At 32.8% G+C, this 21,545-nt stretch overlaps 1 protein-coding gene across 1 annotated transcript; it reads right to left on the minus strand.

Annotated features, from left to right (window-relative positions):
- Positions 1-589: 589 nt before the first annotated feature.
- On the minus strand, positions 590-2,244 carry LOC128166709 (uncharacterized). The gene is made up of 2 exons (XM_052832028.1): positions 1,849-2,244; positions 590-929 (listed from the first exon to the last, which is right to left on the minus strand). The coding sequence occupies exons 1-2, from the start codon at positions 2,164-2,166 to the stop codon at positions 642-644; spliced, it is 606 nt and encodes a 201-aa protein (XP_052687988.1). The 5' UTR covers positions 2,167-2,244; the 3' UTR covers positions 590-641.
- Between the last annotated feature and the right edge of the window lie 19,301 nt (positions 2,245-21,545).

Consider the following 21,545-nt stretch of genomic DNA (forward strand, 5'->3'; position numbering starts at 1 on the left):
GTATTGCCGTATCAGTTGACAGCCAGCGGAGGGCTATTTGTCATCACATTTGCCAAATCGTCACAGATACAACTAGATAACTTGAGAGAACAATGCCAAACCTATCAAAAGAATCACGTATCTTGCAACTTTATCCTTCAGAACTGACGATACAGCACTAGGTGATGGCTGGTGTAACAAAAAGGATAAGGTCTCCCAAGTCCCCGAGACAATGAGATCAATAGATGTAGGAGATGGAGCCCAAACAACCACTGACGGGATAATCGGTTCATCACGATAAGTTCTAGAAAGATAACTATCGCTAGTAATTATCCCTCCATTACAAAGAATAGATCATATCTTGATGTTTCTTTTCTGTTTTGTAGCGGATTTAGATGCAGTTCTGTTCACAGCCGAGATACGAAAATGAAGTTATACATACAAGTTCAACAACTGGTAACATTGCTGTCCTTTGATCTCTTAGGTGTATTTTCATGAGAAAGACAATGGACAGTTTTAAAAAAATAGTGAGAATATATTGGAAGAATATATGCGTCAACCATACATATGACTAGATATATGTATAAAAGAGCCATTCTATGCTGTTTGTTTTAGTCAGATTGCACAACACAGCACCATTTCGAATCACATGACGTATATTTTTAAAACGCATTGTACTCAGGGTCAACCTGTCTTTGATATTTATCGCAATGAGTCAGATTTTCTTTTGACGTCATATCAACGGTGGCTTTACCCGGGTAAATCTTGGAGCCGCGAAAATAAGTTTTCCTTTCTGGAAGTGACCAATCAGATCCAATCTTTATATCACATGAGCTGTGGAACGACTCTCGACTTGATCCGTAGAGTCTTTTGACTTTGATATCCTCTATGGTTTCATTGAGTGTCATCAGCTGTTCCATTAGCGTCAGGTCTTGGTCCATCAATGAAGCCTAAAATATCATAAAACATTAGCAATTTAATGTATAAATTTATGAAGTCTGTACAAATAGCTGTACATAATTTATAAAATATTATACATAAAGTTTTTTTCTATATGGTCTGAATACAATAGGTTAATAATATTATACATAAAGTTTTTTTTTTCTATATGGTCTGAATACAATAGGTGTAATACAAAAAGTTCCTCTGTGCACGTGATTATCTAATTTGAATAGTAATTAGACATAAGGAAACACTGTTGCGTTCTATGCCACACATAGATAGTTCTTTACAACAAAGAGTGTAACTTGACGACAATGTCATTAATCTGCGGCCTATACATACAATCTGAGGAGGAACATAATCCATTCAAATCTTTTAGCTTCATTAACATTTTTCTCAAAGTTTTTGTCTTACAAGCCCTATAACACTTGGTATATTTGTTCTCATTTAACTCAGATTATACTTGTTTTCAATATGACGTATCATTTGTAGAGAAGTTTACGACAGTCCGGTTCATATAATGCACGACTTTTACACACGCAACCAAAGAAGTCACCAAAATTGATTAGATGATATCTATGACATTACAGCATATTTCTCAAAAAAAGATAATATTCTTGGACTCGGATAGTTGACAATACTCTTTTATTCATTATATTGCCATTTCCACCATTTTTATTTCAATCAAAGTAATCATTTCCCTCGCATTTAATGGATGCTGAACATTTAACCAAATTTAAACGAGCATCTAGTATGAATTCAGATTGAAACTTGGAAATATTTTCTCCCCGTCTATTTTGATAAAAGAAATTATCACAAAAATGCACTAACAATTAGCAATTAACAAGGTTTAATTGCAAAAGCAAAAGTTCGCAAAACAAGAGTTGAATGACTGATATAGATCTGAATGGGGCCGTTCACTCTCACCATTTCACGTCGTAATCGCTCCATGGCGTCATCAATGGACGTCGTCTTCTTCCTCCTCTCCACTTCTGTTCGTTTCTCGTGATCTCTTTCCATGTTGTGTTTGAAGGACTCCGTCGCATCCTTCCTGTTCATGTAGAACTCCCTACACGCGTTGTGAAAACTGATGCTCTCTTCGTATTCCGACATTTCATCGGAGTCGTCTCCAGTATCTTCATCATATGACGAATTTTCGTCGTCGTCATTATTTTCCTCGAAATGTAAATTTTCTTCCGCAATGAAGTCACTACCTATGCTTTGTTCACTTTCTGCGGCCTGCATTTTTTAATTTAAAAAAAATCAATTTAAACTAGTGACAAACTCGATCTAATAAAGATATCTTAGACGACTGAACTACCCGCAAAACGTTTGGACTATATGTCCTAAGTTGAATCACGTGATATACGGTTACTCTTCCATTAGCTGTCTAAAACAATGCATATTTGTTGAATAATAAGCTGTAGGTCACTGGGTCTATAGGAACCGAGAAAGATATCTTGGCAAACAATGGCACTAATTAGCCCACAGAAGCCCTTCTCTGTACACAAAATCATTTGCCCTAACTTTAATGGAAAATAAAATCTATGATCAAATTATGTTTATTATTCATTCGCATAAAACCTGACTTCATAATCTTGGGAAAGTATCTCTTGTCAGTGAGGTACATTTCAAATGCATTGGCACACTGACCAAGCTTGATTTGTTGAGGATAGGAGGGTACAGTTGAGAGACATAGAAACCTCTGTCTCATCTCTCTGAAGCGAATGCTATAAGCTTAACGCTCCCGTACACAATGAAAATAGCCTTCTTGTAAAGAGCTTTCTCATCTCCACAGATATTACACCTCTGTGAGCATACGCCCTTTAATGGCTCCTTGTTACAAATCCCTGATTCTAATAAAAAATAAAAATGAGGGATTTTGTTTCCGATAAGAAAGTATCAATGTTTCACAGATTTATGATGAAGACTTTGACACTCCTTATTAAGCATTAACCATTATTGGAATTGACTTGCTTCCAAAGATTTTCTTGAGGAAGAAATAATAAGTTGAGCAACAAAAAGAGAGGTTATTTCTCTGTTCTTGTACTGAATTTTTTTTTTGAAATTGTAGTCGTTATCTGCTCTTTTTCAGCATGCCATGTCTTCTCATAATACACATAAGGGTTACTTAAATACGAGTATATATAACAGAAAGAAGAAGAAAAGCGTACTTTAGACAGGTTAATTATATAAACTAAGGAGATGCCAGTCTTAACAAAATCAATAGACTGCATTATTTCTATCCGACAGCTTTCCGTACCTTACAATTTAGCAATTCACATGATGCTAATTATACCTTCATTTTACCAAAAGCCGATAATTTTTCGCATCTTGCGTGCAGCACTCGCTTCTCGCGACAGAAAAATATATATAATCATATTTTCGTTCTTCGACGTGAACAGTATTAAATGTGAAATATATTTCACAAAGAATCCAAAAGGTTAACATATACAAGTATCTACATTTACATTTTATAGACATTATTTTTCTATGAATAAAAAAAAAACTTTTAATTGGTAAAAAGCCAAAAATCGAAAGTAAATCTGTCGGACTAATGAAGAAATGTTCTGATCAATTTGATTTGAACTCTTTTTTTTTTGCACTATAATGATTTTAAAGGTTGTATGAAAATCTTTCAAGAAGGCAATAAGGAATTTGAAATCCAAACCTTGTTTAAAACCATAATGAAAATTGGCACTCTTATATAACGAAGCGTTTTTATCGGAGCGAGAGGAGGTGAATGTCTTACTAGTATTCTTATAGATCAATGGGCCAACCTACTGAGCAATTCATATTTGAAACGTAAATAATTCTATGCCTTATTATTATGATTGGTCTCTTCACAGTAGCACATTGTGTTGACACAAATATTTAGAAACTAATGAACTTTATTTTTCTTCTACCTGATAGGAAAAAAATGATGAATATTCATGTAAAATAATAACAGTACAATGAAGTGGCACTACTGGACGATGCTTTTGCAGTTTCTTTTCTGCAGCTTTCATTTAAGGAGGCTCGATGGTCAAAAAATTAACCATCATGCTCCAGAATTATGGAGCAGTCTTAGACTTAAGTCAAAACTTGTACACTGCCTTATTGTCTTGTGATTGAATACATCGAAAAAAAAAACCAACAATTAAATGCTTTTAAAGTGTGTCTCATTATTACATTGAAATCATTATTTTATGAGAAGTATTTATTTTATGAATGATTGAAATAAATTTGGACTTAAGTCTAATCAAAGTACTGAAGTACTGAAAGCCGGGCTCTTTTGGTGTGTCTTTATGCATATTGTGTAGTAAAGACTGAAAATCTCTCTCAATCTCTCTCTCTCTCTCTCTCTCTCTCTCTCTCTCTCTCTCTCTCTCTCTCTCTCATGCTTTTAATGTCGGCAAAGCATCAGAGAGCGACCAAATTTTTTAAGCGGCTATAAACAAAAAAAAAAGTCTGTCTAGTAGAAGTTAAAAAGTTCAACAGTTGCTGCCTTCAATTTTGCAACAAGCATTATATATTCAATCCCCGTTTCTTCATCGTGCAGCAAAGTAGTTCATGGAAATTCATGCGCATTGTATGTGTCCAAAATGCATAGTAATGTTTTAAAACATGTTATTAATAAGAAAACTAAAAAAGAGAGACAATTCATTTGAAATTTAAAAAAAGAAACAAAATGCCAACACTTTTGACAAAACGTGGCTCTTTGGGTAACTATTTGGTATAGCGGAAGCTTTACCTTGACGCTGTTTGGTTTTTTGCTTATTTGTACTATTTATAGTAACATTGGCGATTGACCTGCCTGCCTATGCTTTATGATCCCGGGGTCAGATCTACCTAAAATAAGATACGTCTTTAATTGGTTTAGCTACACTATTATTTATTAAAGAAAAAATCCGTACATTTATCTTTCACATTTTGATACAATGTATTTCCATATATATTTTCATATAGATCCCTTTTTTTCTAAAGGAAACAAATATAGTCTAAAAATGCCTACTACCATCAAACCCCACTTAAAACTGATTTCGTTGTGATTTCATGATTTGCTGTGGTCTCTATGGTGCGTTGTTGGCGGGAAATTGATTTCTCGCGAACGAAATGCAACTGAAAACTCCATAATGTAGTCCACGTCTGTAATATGACAAAGTATCTAAATTTTCTATAAGATACGCAAAGCTTCTCGTTGAATTAGATAACGTTATTGCAGACAACGTTGTTTAGGAAAACTACCTTTTATGTCCATAGTTTTTTCAGTAAAGCAGTTGTTAAAGAAAATAAAAAGAAAGAGAAGTATGACCTATTATTGCAGCTAATTATGACCAAGATATGGAACGGTTACTACTCTTTCACTTTGCTTTAACTCGCGTATTCTATATTACATAAATGTAATTCATACAAGGAATACTTTTGTCCCATATATCAAATTATATTGTTATAGGAAAATTTAATGCATTGCTACTTATTTTGAAAATTGTATAAATGAAAATAATATTTCTATTTAAAATTCAACTTTCAAAAATATTACCTTAAAGATGATATCTTTATATACATTAGTTTTTAGGGAAAAAATTAGAATTCGACAAAATTCTCATTGTTTTGTTTTTCATGACAAAAGGATTCTTATCTATCTTATTGTCTGTTTATTTGGTTTTTATTTATGCACAATGAAATACCTTTTAGTCAAATGAGGTAAAAGATTGATAGTTTGCCCCACAACTACCATACTACCATATGTTACAGTCTCTGTCTGCCAATTATTGTTTGCCAAACACGTACTGCACTTAGGTAGAATTTCTTTTGGGAAAGAGACCTAACTCTTTAAACTCTTACGTCAATTTGAGAAGAAGAAACTTAACTCCTAAAAGTTTATATCAGTTGTAGTTGATTCAAATTTCTTTCCCTTAGCTCATATAACACGTGAAAAATTATATGTCTTAAACCAATATATGGTTACCAATCAAATTTTTCAAGCACAGAAAAGGGATGCATATCGAAGTTAAATTATCGTTGTATTATCGTTTCTAACTACATCATCTATTGGGACCTCCACTAAAATTGGCACCAGAACCTCTTGCCAAGAAGTCATAAAATTCACAACTTTTGTAGAGATTTCATTGCGTATTCTTACTTTGCACTTAATGCTAAATGTAAATGAGAAGAAATTTTTTTCAATAAAACGAATAAATTTTACTTTATTGTCAATAGAACTCTACCCTTATACCATGGTCATGGCTTTGAGGATTTTGGTTGGGAGTCCTTGTTCATTTTAACCGAATATTCAGTTTGTATGTTCAACATCGATAAAAACAATCAAGAATCAACGCCTTAATGAAAACATTTATTTATGATAGTGAATTTGTGAACAACATCCTTACGCCAAAATTGCCTGAGCAGAGGATCATGATGTTCACAATTTTGGTAAATACTAGTTTGCTCATGCACTTATTTATATGCTTCGCGTCTATAAGAAAAAGATTATCAATGGAGCTTTTATTGTATCTTTTATAAGCTCATCTTATCACAAGAACTCTTGATCTTTGGGTCATTAATTTAACAATTTTGGATAGAAGCACTTTGAACACTATATTGATCTTCACAGTTTATCTGCAGGAGAAAAGTTTTAGATTATTATTTAGAATATTCTTCCAGTGTTTTTTTTCTTTTTACCAAACTTCATGGGCACCGTGATGGGGATGATGAATTTACAAGTAGATTCTCTGCCCATACAGACGTAACACAACAGTTTTGGTGACGATTGATACAACATACAATATATAGCTTCAGAAAACTGTTCAGCTGTTAATAGACACCATTCACCATTTAAGCTAATACGCATCTCATCATATTGTGATGAAATTATTGATAATTGATTATGATGAAAAGATTATAGGTCACTCTCTTTAAGAAAATTATACTTCTTGTATACACTGATGATAAATTGTTGAGAGTACATGTATATTTAAAGAACAAAACATAGTGAAACAGCAATATCAAAGGTTTATTAGATGATAAACCATAATAGATGTATTATGAAATGCAACCAGGAAACATTGAAAAATAGATTAGTGTAATCCATCTGTGGTTTAATGTATTTTGTGAGAATTGTGTCTTACCATAGAACATTATTATCGAATAGAAGTTACCTATTTTCCTTACAGTTTAAGAGAGACAAACGCAAAACGACAGATTATGTACATAATAAAAGAACGAAATTAACAAAATTTGTTTTGTTTTTTTAGGCATCGATATGCATCGATATCAAAGGAGACTTTGAATATTTTTGCTAATATTAATTATATAGAAGTATTTCTAATATTCCTCCGACGATTTAACAACTATTTAACGTTATTTCAATTGATAGAATATACCTGTTCCATATGTTAGTACAGTAGATAAGGAATTTTACTGGTATCTCTGAAAAAAAAAACTAACTGGCCATGGACATAGAAAAATCTCAGTCTACATTTCCTGAACTGTACGAGTTATTCTTGATACTTTTATCTAAAAAAAAATAAATGATGTTATCTGTGCTCTTTGTTTCCATCTACAAAAAATTCATGTAAAAAGGTTTTGCAATCAGGTATTTTACATCGCTTTTTTTTTTATTTAACCACATCTTAAAAGCAATCAGCAAAAAAAGTCACAGGAAAAAAGGCTATCTTTAATCACCAAAATGATCTATTGACTTTGCAGACACTCTTTTCTTTTATAATTTACCATGTGGTTTTAAAGTATAGACTATATCTGATGTATCTTTTATGGCAGTAAACTACATGACAGATGACAAGGTATTGTAACAAATCCGATGAAGACAAGTTTTGCATTAATAAGTGGGATAGTAACACACTTTAAATTTCTTGATGATGTTACGTAGTCATGCAGGTAGGCACTACAATGTGCCCCGTAAACTTCTGTAAAATCATACAACAGTAAAGAATGTCTATATTAAAAATCAGAACTATATTAAAAACAGTATCATATCGAATATAACTAAACGGACACACGGTTATATTCCCCTCTATAGACGGGAGATGGCACCTCCCCTAGCTCGGTGCCTCCGTCTTAAAGTACATGTCAATCAACAATTAATCTGATCAACACTATAGAATATTAACTGTTCCAGCACATTGTTGATTTGGATTTTTGTAGTACATAAATATAAATTCGGATTTCAATGATTAAACTTTCATAGTTTACGCAAAATAGCTATATATAAAAAAATATTTTGTCTTCTTTATTTTTACGAAGGCGATTTCTCAATTTTGTTTTTATAAATTGATTCAAAATAAATCAATATTCTCTTGAGAAATTTCATATACTTGATTTTTTTTTTGAAATTATAAAAAGAATATTCCGTATCTTTTCTCATCCAGACAGACGTAAGATGTCTTATTTTGTCGCCATCCGTCATTTGTTGATAGATCCAATATATTTCGCCAGCCTTGTTGACTTTCATCTTTTTTTCTCAGCATTATATTAAACAAAGATGGATCTTTCTTTAAGTAAAATATTTGCCTGAATTGGCAGTCATATACAAGATCATTTACTAGTACTCTTTCTTTGCTTTTGATGTATATGGATTATCTTTTTGGTTTCTAATAGCTTAAAGGTATTATATCTTTCGCATTGTTAGAGAGGTTAATAAAACATTCCTTGTTCGTTTGTTTCTAAAACGCTGTTGTTTACTAAGTCCATAAAATATACGAGTTACATATATCTTTTGAAATCATATGAAGTTCTGTGAATGATTGTCTTGTACAAAGGAAAAGGTACATCATTTTTTTTTAAATATATAACATTAAATCAAATTTTACCAAAATGTCTTTAATCAAAGTTTATCAAAATTCCACTCCGTGATACTTGAAATGTCGGCACAAATGTGACTGAATGCAGTTAGAAATTCTCATAGTGTATTACTGTGGACCACAATAGATTTGTCCCTGGTGTTGTTGTACTTCAGAGTACTAGTAGGCTCCTACTATGACCATACCTCGCTGATTATAGCAAAATATTATATTAAAGAGGAAAAATTGAGAGAATTTTAGATAATGATATAAATTTTCTTCTCCAATGAATAGTTGTTTTTAAATTGATAGTAAGTTACGGGAATAAATTAATAGTCTTACCACAACTCTATGTAACTTTTATCCATATATTCTAAGGGTATGCGTTATTATTATATTGTAAGTATTTTAACCCCTCTCCCCCCCCCCCCCCCAAAAAAAAATAAAATAAAAAAGACAATCTTGCAAACTTTGACGTGATGAGAAAATTTAAATTTTCCTCCCGAGAAGCTTGGATAGGTAGATTATATTTAAGAAAAATTATCAAAGGAGAGTAAACGCAACTGAAAAACTCATAGTGTAAAATGAATCGATACAGAGTTGTACTTCTTTTTATAATCAAAATGATATATCGACCGAACGTATAGTTGTATACTTTTTTCAATGTACCTTTTTAGGTACATTAGATACATTAAGTAACTATCATGACAGATGACAATGTATGGCTACAGAGTTGATAGATGAGCGCGATTCTCCCAGATAATTGTTTGTATATGGTACAGTGGGGTTTTAGGCTTTGCATGAATTCAACACGTATTTAAAGTTGATATATTTCTACCGCGCGTGTCCTTGTGTATATAATAATCTTCAATAATTGGTTCTTATAAAAAATATATATATATATTACAAATATATTATAGTTTTCCACGCGTCTTAAAATAGACACATTGATTATCCTCTATAGACGTTGACACCCTTTCTGATAAAAATAGAAATATTAAGAAAATAGATATTATATCAAATACAAGATGTAGTTTCTCAGATGTCTTTAAATGGATACAGTGATTGCTAGTACCTTCTAAAAACAGACGGTGACGCCCTCTCTGACGACTATGCTTTCGGTCTTTGTGGCTTTTCTCCCTAACTAAAGATTGATTGACAGTCAAATTCTGATCAACACTATTGACAGTTGCTAAACATCGTTAGTGGAAAAACTTACTATTCATTGTATATTTCTAATTTGGGATTATTGGGGGTAAAAAAAATTCTAATTTTAGACCAAACAGTTGCAAAACTTGATTCAATTTAGTCTTTGTGATTGATGCAATGATGATTTTATGAATTATTTGACTTTAAAACAGAAAAAATAGAAAAGCTTGTACTTTTAATACTATTGTCATCCTCTATATGATATACACATTCTACTTTTTACGTTTTATTAAAGATTATGCCCGTTACCTTCTACTTACCTGAACAAATAAATTAAGTGAATTAAATGTTACGCCTTGATGTTCAATTCTCACAATCCGACATTTTGTCATCCATCACTTCTTTGATGCATTTTGTTTTTCCAGCTTTTCTGACTCCTTAACGCTTCGTCTTGTCATTCAGTTTCACATAATATCGAGGTGTTTAATGATAAACATCTGGTTAATCGTTTAACACAAATTCAACAAAATTTAAGTTATCAATGTCATAATTCTTTTTGTAAAATGGGTTCTATATGTTGTGATATAGTCTTTCCTTTGTTGTTTTTTTTTTCAATTTACTTGAAAGTACTTAAACTTTTTACAGAATGTATATTGCATATCATGAAAAATGTATCTACGTGTAAATATTTTCTTTAACATAAAGCATCTGTGAAATAATTGTGAAACATAGTATTTGTAAATTATTGATTTATCTAAACATGAAACAATATATACGGATGCTAATGATTATTCATACCAATAAATAAAAAAAAACATAAATTAGAAAATTAAGATGTTTCAACCCAATTTCTTTTATAAAAAAAAAACCCACAACTTCCACGGATTTTTTCCCTTACAAAATCACGACTTTTTTAATAAACGTAGGTGTACTTCGAAAACAAACCACATTCGATATTGTTAATGTCTCATTTTTTTTACCAAGAAAAAAATAATTTAAAGTATGTAAAAATTCACATCATATTTCGTCGTGGTTCACGATTGTGGTTGACTGTGGTACTTCCGTGTTCAATAGTACCCCCTACATTCACTTACATAGCGTGGTACTTCTCAGAATGGACACTGATGTCGGCGCCAAGTGTCGAGCTATCGGCCACGCCCCTATCTCATTTGATAGATGATCAAATCTTGTCTGATGATAGCTTCCATTGACAGCCTATAATGGATATCTTGTTAGAGAGAAAAGTGTCAATGAAAGGTGTATATAGACTGTCTAAATTAGAACCAATTTAATTAAGTGATTGAGACTTTATTTTACAATCAATATCAATAAACGTTTATATCACAAAGTCTTTTGTTAATGCTATATTGATATATTGGGGCGGTATTCAATAATTTTACTATGTTTGAGTTATTTTTTACCAATGTGGTTTGATGAAGTTATTTTAAGTTTTTGATACTTGATAGTTTCACAAAAACGCCCATGATAACATACTCCTGTTAATAAATCAATTTGCAGTGCATGGCTTGCAGTTTTTTGTTAAAGGGTACCTGCAGTGCCGGTCAATTTTTGATATAATAGAGATCTATGTGTAAAAACATCATCCTGAAAATTTTACATCGATCGCATAAGTAGTTTTCGAGATATTTGGGGAAAACCCGATTTCACACCTGAACGAGTTTTGAATCAAGCCGTTTTGGCGCGAGATGAACTGTGACGTCACGGGGTCAACGCCGCTGTATGAGAAACAGGAATATCGTATGAAAACTGTTCGTTTTCTTGTTTAATCGATATATGAATATTTTTTCTGTTATTTTGTTTCCGTATCTACCCTGGATGACTAATTATACTGTCGTTTGAGTTTAACCCGTATTTTGGACAATTGTTTGCTTCATGAATTTCGACAAATGTGTAACACATTTTACATATAAATGCACACCATATGTAGCAAAATGACAATTAATCAAAGCATTATTGTTATACGAAACATATTTTGTTAATATTGTCATTCTTTCGAATGATTTCTCAGTGACATTATTAACTGATTATAATAATAATATTGATGATACATAATGATATTTCGTAAAAGGTAACTCGGGGTCTATTCCTCGTATAAGGCATAACATTACAAATGATGTCGCCCGATTATTCAATAATATTGATATCGGACCAATAACAATCAAAATAGTATGCATTCTTTAACAAACAAACACGGGATTATAAACGGATCAAGGCGAAAGTCCAAGATGGCTGCATGCGTGATTATGTCTGTCTCGTATTCTTTTAAAAATACGATAATGGAATTTAATTTTACATTTATTTACATCCTTTGTCAAAATGTTCCAGTTTATTTAGATTTCATAATGATTCGTTGTCAGTATTACAATTTAAGCTATACGGAGTTATAATAAAAGCGTTTAATTGCTGACCATAGCGCTCGAAAAAAAGTTGCACTTTATTAAATAACAAATTATAAATCCGAAATAATTACTTGATCACATAAAAAAGGTTTCAATTGCAGAATTGTAAATTTTTGTCATTATTTAAGTGATAAGATAAGTAACAATAAAGGCATTTACTTTGAACATTAGTTTTACTATTCAATAGTATCATGCATGCTTCTTTGATCACTGATTGTCGGACTATACACATGTTTTAGCTGACGAATGCTTGATTTTACACAGTCTAATTTATTTTTCTGTTTTATCTTTTAACAATTGAGTAGCTAATTATACACAAATCAATTTACCAGTCTAGAGGTGTGAAACCCTCTCTTTGTTCACCAGACTCGTGTACCTTGTGTATACATACCCCAGATACACGTGTGTCTGGAGCAGTGGCTTCGTTAGTTTATCTGTTTACCTGTGTCATTATCTCGGATCACTCGTGTGTGAAAGGATATTATGTAATCAATAAAATGAATAATGAACATAAATTTGCCCATGTAAGCGTTTTAAGATATGGTATTCATCGGTAAAAAGGCGGCGAAAATAACAAATTTTAAAATCGTTTAAAAAGAAATCAGATTGTAATAAAATAATAACGGATACAAATTTCTAGATCTACAATACTTAAATTAACAAAATACGTCAAAACATCAGACCTATATCAATCATTTTGGCTGAAAAATCGAATTTAATTTGTATAGCTTTATAAGGAAATTTCCGTCGTGTTGACCTCGTGACGTCACTTCCGCTGAAGCCTCGTTATCGCCTAATTCTGTTTTCTCTTGATTAGATTTCCCAAAGCAGGTAAAAATAGCCACTTTGAAGGGGCGTAACTTCATTATTTTTGCACCGATTTCGATGCGGTTTTTTGCATTAAATTTTGGTAAATAAACTCTTTAACATATGTTTCACATCGGCTGGGCTGCAGGTACCCTTTAAAGTTCCCTTGTAAAATATCCTATGTCTATGATATTAAATAAACCATTTTTTATTCTAATGCACTATTCAATTTATATTGAATGCAGGCAAAATAAGATTCCTATTGATAAAACCTAAATTACAAATGGCAAAATCTCATATTACCTATAATCTAATGAAGCTTTCATTGATTTACAAAATATTTACCCACTGAAGCTATTGAAGTAAAATCGAGTGCAGTTAGATTGGAATGAGATTCAAAATCAGAATTATATTATTTCTGCTAAAATCAGTCTTCGGTTTGATTGTCTACTTCTGTATTGTTATGATAGATTATTTTGTCTCTATAAAAGTCATGTCACCAACGGTATTCCGAAAAGGTACATGTAAAAAGAAATACCTGTATTTGTCTTCTTGTGGCAACCGGATATATGAAACGGGCTTAATCATAATATCCGTATCGGTATTACGACACTCTTCTCTTCTTTTTTCCCCCATTTTGTAATATTAATTGAAATGTCAATTTTGCAACAGCTTTACAATTGTACTAGTAATTCCTATATAAAATCCTTATACTTTTTTCTTAGTATGCACCTCCGTGATTATATTTTGAAAAGATTGGCAAAATATAATTTGAAGATTTCAATATTTATAGAAATAAGAGTTAAATTTTCGGTCAACAACTATAAAATTTTATATTTATTCTTTATACCGTCAGTTTCCTTTTTTTAAAGCAGATAATTTTTAGTTGTCACGAAATCTGTAGGTTACCTATTGGTAGTAAATGCAATTTAACAACAGTTACTGCTATCTATTTGTAACATTTGTATTAATTTTACTCCCACTCGGTAAATGCTACATAACATCACTACAAATTTTGCATTATTTTTCCTTTTAAGAAGTTGATATTAATGTAGAAGAGAGAAAAGCGCAAACCCTTTTATATTCTTTGTAAACAATGCCATGAAAAATAGGATAATTTTGTAGAAGGTTTGCTCAGACATTGAGCGCTTGGCACACACTGTTGTTTCCCGATGTTTCCAGGTTTTTGACCTGTGACAGCTAGATCGGACCTTGTAAGTGTCCGCCCACGTGGTAGGGGGACACGGGATTACATCGGGGGCGAAAAGTTCCCCTGGTACAAGAGACACCAACCATCATTATAACACATTCAATCGTTTTACTTTAATAGTATATATTCAAAGCCAATATCAAAATATTATTTGAAGACAAAGCAAGTTTGTGTCTCGCCATTCTGCAAAATGCTCCAGTTTGTTTAGGTTTCTAGAACGTCGCACATGTACTTGTCCTATCTGTTGTTTTTTAAGATTTCAGATAAGGAGTCTTTTACAGTTTTTCTCGGGGGAGGTCAATTTAAATAAATCTTAAGAAAAGTTTTACACATGTCTCTTCATTTAAATACTATGACTTCGGGATTTGCATTGATTTCCAACCACTTGTCCGTAAACATTTTGAATTTTGTGGTACGGTCAATAAGGACATGACATCAAACTTTTAGAGGAGAAAGTAGGGCTTGTTGTTTCGGACTCTTTCAAAACAAACTTGTTTAAAAACACTTACAAAGAATTAAGAAGAGGAAAACAGCCCAAGTGTTACTGATATTTCTAAATTCTAAAATAACAGAAATTCAAACGTACCTAAATACAGTGTGTGGGGGTACAAACAGAGCAAAAATTACAAAGGGGTCTTTTCACCCTGAATGAGATTAATCAGGTCAGGTAGGAAAGGTAAGTATGTTGGGTATACTCAGACCAATAACACTCTCTACAAATCAACAAAACGACACAAACATCTTTGAATGAAGCAGCAGGGTTTTCTGATGTAAGGGGTTTTGACACTGGAGGACAAACATAAAGAGGAGTCGTTGTCCGGTCCTCCATTCATCCGGGTCATTGTCCTCCCTGCTGGACCAGTTTATCTTCTGGTAAAAATATATATACTGCTGTGAATACAACCTTGAAAACGAAAAACAACCATCCCTCAGGACTTAATGTAATATGTACCCGAAAACACGGGAATGTGACATCATGCTTTTATTAGTATTTGTTAACTTTACCATTTAAACATTTATATTTATTAGCATAAAAATCATTCACTTTACTTTTGTTTGCCAGGTTTTTCGTCGTATGTAAAAAGATGTATACAAATGGTAGACTGAACTCGAATTCTGTTCATGTTTTAGTTTAACTAAGTTTATCATATCCGCTTGATTTTATATTTTTAGGGCAACGAAGTATATTAGAAGAGAGTTGTTTCGATATGCTAGTTTATCACTACAAAACTGTATCATTAAATAAATTTGAATTCTTAGTCAAAAAAATAATAGTCATATCTGATTAAAAAAGAGAGGGAAATAAAAGAACTAACAAACATCGGAATCCACTCAAATTCTATGAGTGGGGGTTATGTGAAAGAGAACTCCATGTAAAACGCTGTCATGATAGGTCATGAAAACGTTAGAAAACAAATAAGGAAATGGTTCTAGGTCCTTTCTCGTTTTATGGTGAATCCTTCATTTATCGTCTGCAACCAGTTACAGCCTAGAACGTCACAGATCGTTTTCCTCCCACGATGCCGTATTTTTCACATTACGATGGAACAGTGAAACACATTTATTTTATGGCTTGCTTTATACGATAATATGTATTTTGGGAACTGAATTTTTCTATACGATGGAGACATCTTATGGATGACATTTCTGAAACAACGTAAAAGCTTATACATGTTCCATATACCGCAAACAGACACTGATTTGTGGCAGAAAAAAAACGAAGCTTATATTTGTGGTAAGCTATTTTTCTCCATAGACTTGAGAAGTTACTTCTAAAACTATTGCACGTATTTTCAACGAAATCTAGTAAAAGTAACATTACCCATCACATGTAACTGGTCTTTGAACTCATTCAAATTTCCGGTATTGCCTAAAATTTAATTTTATTGAAATAGCGTTATCTTCACTTAAATGGGGGAAATCAAACGCATTGTTCGAGACCACATAAAAACAATGCAGGGGTCAACCTCTTCCACCCTTATCTGAACAAATCAACAAAAGCAATCTCATTCCACAAGCATCACGATGACTTGCAGAGTTTGACGCTAAAGCGTTGCCCCTCGTCTAGGATCCAATAAATCGAGTCACCAGTCATCAAAAAGTTTGGTGTCTCTTTGATTTTTGTTTTAACGCATTATTATCGCATCTACCTGGAGAGAGAATGTGTCACTGCGGGGGACCAGGCATTAAACTCTCGAGAGCAAGCACTAAGTGGAAGCAGCGACAAGATCAACGAGGTGTCTTAGTCGTGGTATAAGTATAAAAGAGACCTCCACTTCAAAGGGAACGGAGCAATCGGGCTTTATTATGAAGATAAACAGGAGAATCTTCACAAACACTGAGGATTGTATAGTGTAATTACAATCGTCATGGCTAGCAGTTTGCAGACTTTGATGAGAGAGCAGGTTCTTGGCCTTGACCAGACGTGTCAGCTGTTTAACCATGCATTCTTCCTTATTGTACACAATTGAAGAAATTAAAGGGTAAATTTGTCAGTTTTATAATTATATTATTGTGCTGCTAATTATTTGGCAAATGACAGGCCATTGCTGCGTGTCCAATTTTCAGTGAAATAAATTGCACAACTTTCTGTCGACGAAGGCTAAACTGCCTGCTGGGTGCCTGTACTAGCTGTCTACTGTGGCTTAGTACCAGGGCCGTCTATGGACGATTCATCACACGCTAGGGGTCCTCCCTACAGCACTGACCTTGGGTGACCTAACAGCGACCTTACTCGACATGATTTACTGAACTCGTCGTATTATTTATTTGTTTACATCATACATGTTTACTACGGTTTGTTAGGCCCCGCCAAGGAGATGTCTTCTGGTGGGATCGTGAAATCACGCAGAACTTGTTGTTCATGACTAAACATACCCAAAACACAATGATAAAAGTTATCGTCGGGTGTGAAAATTTTCTTTTAAAAAGCTAAGCTTGGAAAAAGTTTATTTTGTTATAAAAATGTAACTATTTCTGCATACTGAGTATTTTTCGTTAATCTCTAAAACTCCGATTTTATTTTCATAATGGTATTTTAAAAACTTACTAGATTATGATTCAATTTGTCATAATATAAATACATTGTGCACATTCCTTAGTCAACCTGTTGAAACTACTTTACAATTGTAATAAGAACATGTTTTCTTCATTATTTATTCAATACTTCTTACAAATATGTTTTACACAAATTGCAATAAAAAGAATGGCTTATCATTAGATCTTAGTGGTTTACTCTCCCTGGACTATCGTACAAGTAAATACCTATTGATTCTTTTTTCTGAAATGCCAACAACCTTAGCTTTATACCGCAATGAACCAACACGGAAAGCATCATATTGTTTGACTACAGGCAGTTCTTACAAAAATCTATTGCTTCGCAAACTCAAGATACCAGGTATTTACCATTAATTAGAATTCATTTCAAATTTTGAAAGTGTTAAAATGGATAATAATTTTAAATAGACCGTGACCTCGGCATCACTGACCCTGATATTAATTTTTAGGACAGTCACTGTGTGTCCGTTCTGCATCGGTGCCATTGAGTGAGGTATGACGTCAAATCAAATGTGAAAATCACAGAATTTGCTGCGAGAATCACGTGATGAATGCTATAGAAACTTTTTACAGTTTTGACTTACTAAACATTGCAGGCCTACTTGTCTTCTTTGAAGCTGATATATCGAAAAACGTAAAAGCTGTGAATATTTGTCAAACCGCAAAGTGATGAGTTTGATTTTCTCAAAATAAGTATAACTTTTGTCAGTATCATATAGAGAAGAATTTAACTTATTTGTCAATCGCTGATGAGGATATACAGGCTCCTCTTTAAATGAAATTGTCTCCAAAATTTGGATAAAATCGTTTTTAATTCACATTTACCCAAATTATTACGGCTCTCATAAGAATATATATCATTCAAGCAGAACATATTCTGCATTATTAGAGTTTACCGTCATCTTTCGTCTACTATTATAATTGACGCAACACTTAGCTATCATCTGAAGACAGAGTGTGGAGACTTCTATTACCTTTTTACGACCAGTAATTGCACATTATTTCTATAGTGTTTAAAAAGAAGTCCAAACATATTTGGCAGTTTCTTCTTTTAGTCTAAAAAGGGTATATAAAGTTTATTTTGATATGAACATTAACATATCATAAGTATAATTTGATGATAGTCAGATGCATTACTGTTAGACAACTCGGCGGCCTTCTTTTATTCACTTTATACAATATAAGTTTGGTCTTGCTGTAGTCTATTTCATTAAACATTTTGTTGACCTCCTTTCCAATGTAGCCTTTCATACATGTCGGCTTAAATTCTGCTTCGTCATTTTCAATTTTTTTGTGATTTTATCCACTTAAATAGAAATAAATTTCAGTAATTGAAATGTAGACAGTCCTGTCGGCGTGTGATGTCCTTACGTGGGGGTCTGCACAGAATACCGAGTGTCGTTCACAGTGCTATATTTCACATCTAATCCTCTTGAAAGCAACACGCTTCTTTCTTTCTATGACCCTCTCCACATATCTTCGTGTCATAAATAAGAGGTTGTGCATCTTTTCCCCCATCTAAAATATGTTAAATCTGTATTGTAATCTTGACCACCAAGGCTTGTTTCTAGTTTTTTCATTTTTTAAATGTGAAATTTTAAAAACTAAAATCTTTATTCTTTTTTTATTCTTGTTCTTTTTAGGTGACAATTTATAAAGATTTGCAGCCAGTACTAAATTCTAGTTAACCTGTATTTTTTATTTGAAATTTTGAAAAGTTTATTGATTTGCAATACCTCTCAGGAAAAGTACATGCACCTTTGTCCTTCTGGGTGCCATGTGAGGAATTTTATCTGAGAAACAGACATGGAGAATTCGGCTTATTTATGGCGGGTATATGTACCTGTATATGTACCTGTGATTCTGACAGGTGAGTCAGACTGCTATCAAACACAAGGTGTGTGTAGGTAACTGGTCCTATCTGTCCAAATCAGAACGAGTCCTTCTCGGATTAAGTTTTGATTACTGCTCAGATTGCATTCCTATAATGCATGTTTCGTTGTCAACTTAAAGGCATATTTTTTAAAAACAAGAAGTATTCACGAAGAAAAAAAAACTTGTTGTTCTCGAACAGAAAAAAGTGCAACTTCCTCAGAAATAGCAATTAAATTGACAAGATCTTTTTCGCAAAGGACGCATGCATTTTCGTTTGGCGAGATACTCATTAAAAATGCATTAAACCTGTAGTAAATATTTCAAATGTCAGCCAAAAACACATTCTAAACAATGGAGGTTCTTTGGATTAATGGGTAACAGAATTAAATCTATTCTGTGGGGGGTTTGGGGGACCTTTGTCGCCGATCGGCAATCCGTTATCGCCTGTCTTTGCATTCATTGTTTTGGTGTCTGATGTACAAATCGGTGTCACAAGAGCGTTTTTAAAAGCTTAAGATTATCATCAAGATTAACGAGACCTTAGATCACTGTATCAGATAACACCAAAGTGGTTAAAAAATGTCAGGCTGCGCCGGAAAAATTTTCTTTATGGAGGTTAATAGTCTAGTAGTGTAAAAAAGACTGGTTGTTTAAGAAATATGGGAATGTCGAGGAATTTAAATAAATAACACCAATTATCATTTCAGGTGTTATAATTTTGAATCATTCCTGTATACTTATATAATAGTCCTTTGAAACCAGGTGCGTGCTTGATGACCAGATACATTGTCGGTGTAAAGTGTTACAAGGAAAGCAAGTAAATTCTCACAAAGCCTTGTTTTAATGGGTTGTTAAAATCATTTTTCTTCCAACTCATCCTTTAAGAATGAAGACATTCCAAAACTTCCGTTTTTAAACACACACTCCCTGAGCAGAACTTCAACCAGATAAATTTTCTAACGTCAGCAAAATAATACCGAGTTATTCCGACAACATTGACGACCTTTTATAGTGATCACATTTTGGTGTAATTTGCATCTTGAAAACAATGTCAAAGATGTGTTGATTTTTAAGCAAAATGAAGTGCAGTTTTCATATAATTTTTATTGTGAAATCGTTATTTACTACTTAAAGGAAAAATGAGTATGATTTATAAACTTCTATTAGGTAAAGATTTGTTGGAAAATCTCGAGGGGCACTGAATGAGGCAAAACTACATTATTGTCGTCCTGTATAAATTGCTTTGCTGTATATACATGTTGAAAAAAAAATTCTTGTAAAAACAAGTAAACTGATTTATATCAGTCTTATCTATCATAAAGATATTAAAAGTTGCAAGCATATATATATTTAGCAAATTTTGAAGTAAAATAAAATTCAAAAAATACAGCTAATGTTGCTTTCAATGAATATAACATTTGCGTGTATCACAATTGTTGAATTCCTTAGTACCGATCCCATTTTTGACATTGACATACTTGTTTTTATGAATGAAAGTTTTTACAGTTTTGGTAGCTGGTACCTTCATCATGATCAGATCTCGCACTGATCACGAAAACAATTTACATTTCTCGCGTGACGTTTGTCGTATAAGGTAAATTACTGCATTTTTCAATTTATTATGTCAAGCCCAGTAGTAACATACGTAACTGTATTTTAACAAAGCCCTTGATCCTACATATACTCCCACAGGTTTAATGTACCTATGCGCAATAACACTGTACAGTTAGAATACCTATTAAATAACAAGTTGAAGATTCGGCCCATTTTTATTATCATTTCAGTAAAAAAATCTATTCCTTACGGTCAAAATAACACTTAATGAATTAACATAAAGACTTTAAATGCGCCGTTTTCTTACATCTTTTGGTTCAATCTATCTGAGGGCGAAAGCTTCATTGAAATCTGCCATGATGTTTGTCTATCCTTTTAAAAACAAAGCCACAAATATTTGCTCAACTGATATCAGCAATTTGACAAGATTTGCTTAAGCACATGAAAATGATGAAAAATGCTCAAATGATCAGCAGATTTTGTTACGATAAAAGCGAGTCCATGTGATCTGGGGCAAAATAAACTTCCTTGTGGGTACTTCAAATATTTTCACTTCTTATTAGAGGGGGGTCAGAGACTTCTTTCTGGTGCACCTCTGACCCAGAGAACCAGATTCTTCGTGAATAAGCACTCCTTTGTCAGTAGTACATTGTATACGGCATTGTATATTTATGAAGACAATAAATGCCGAGCGTCTGAGGTCATTTTAAACTAAAATTTACATTTTTAATTTTACCAAAGCGATTTAATAAATAATAAATCGTTTGTGCA

The sequence above is a fragment of the Crassostrea angulata genome, chromosome 10 (genome assembly GCF_025612915.1).
Source record: "Crassostrea angulata isolate pt1a10 chromosome 10, ASM2561291v2, whole genome shotgun sequence".
Taxonomy (NCBI): Eukaryota; Metazoa; Mollusca; class Bivalvia; order Ostreida; family Ostreidae; genus Magallana; species Magallana angulata.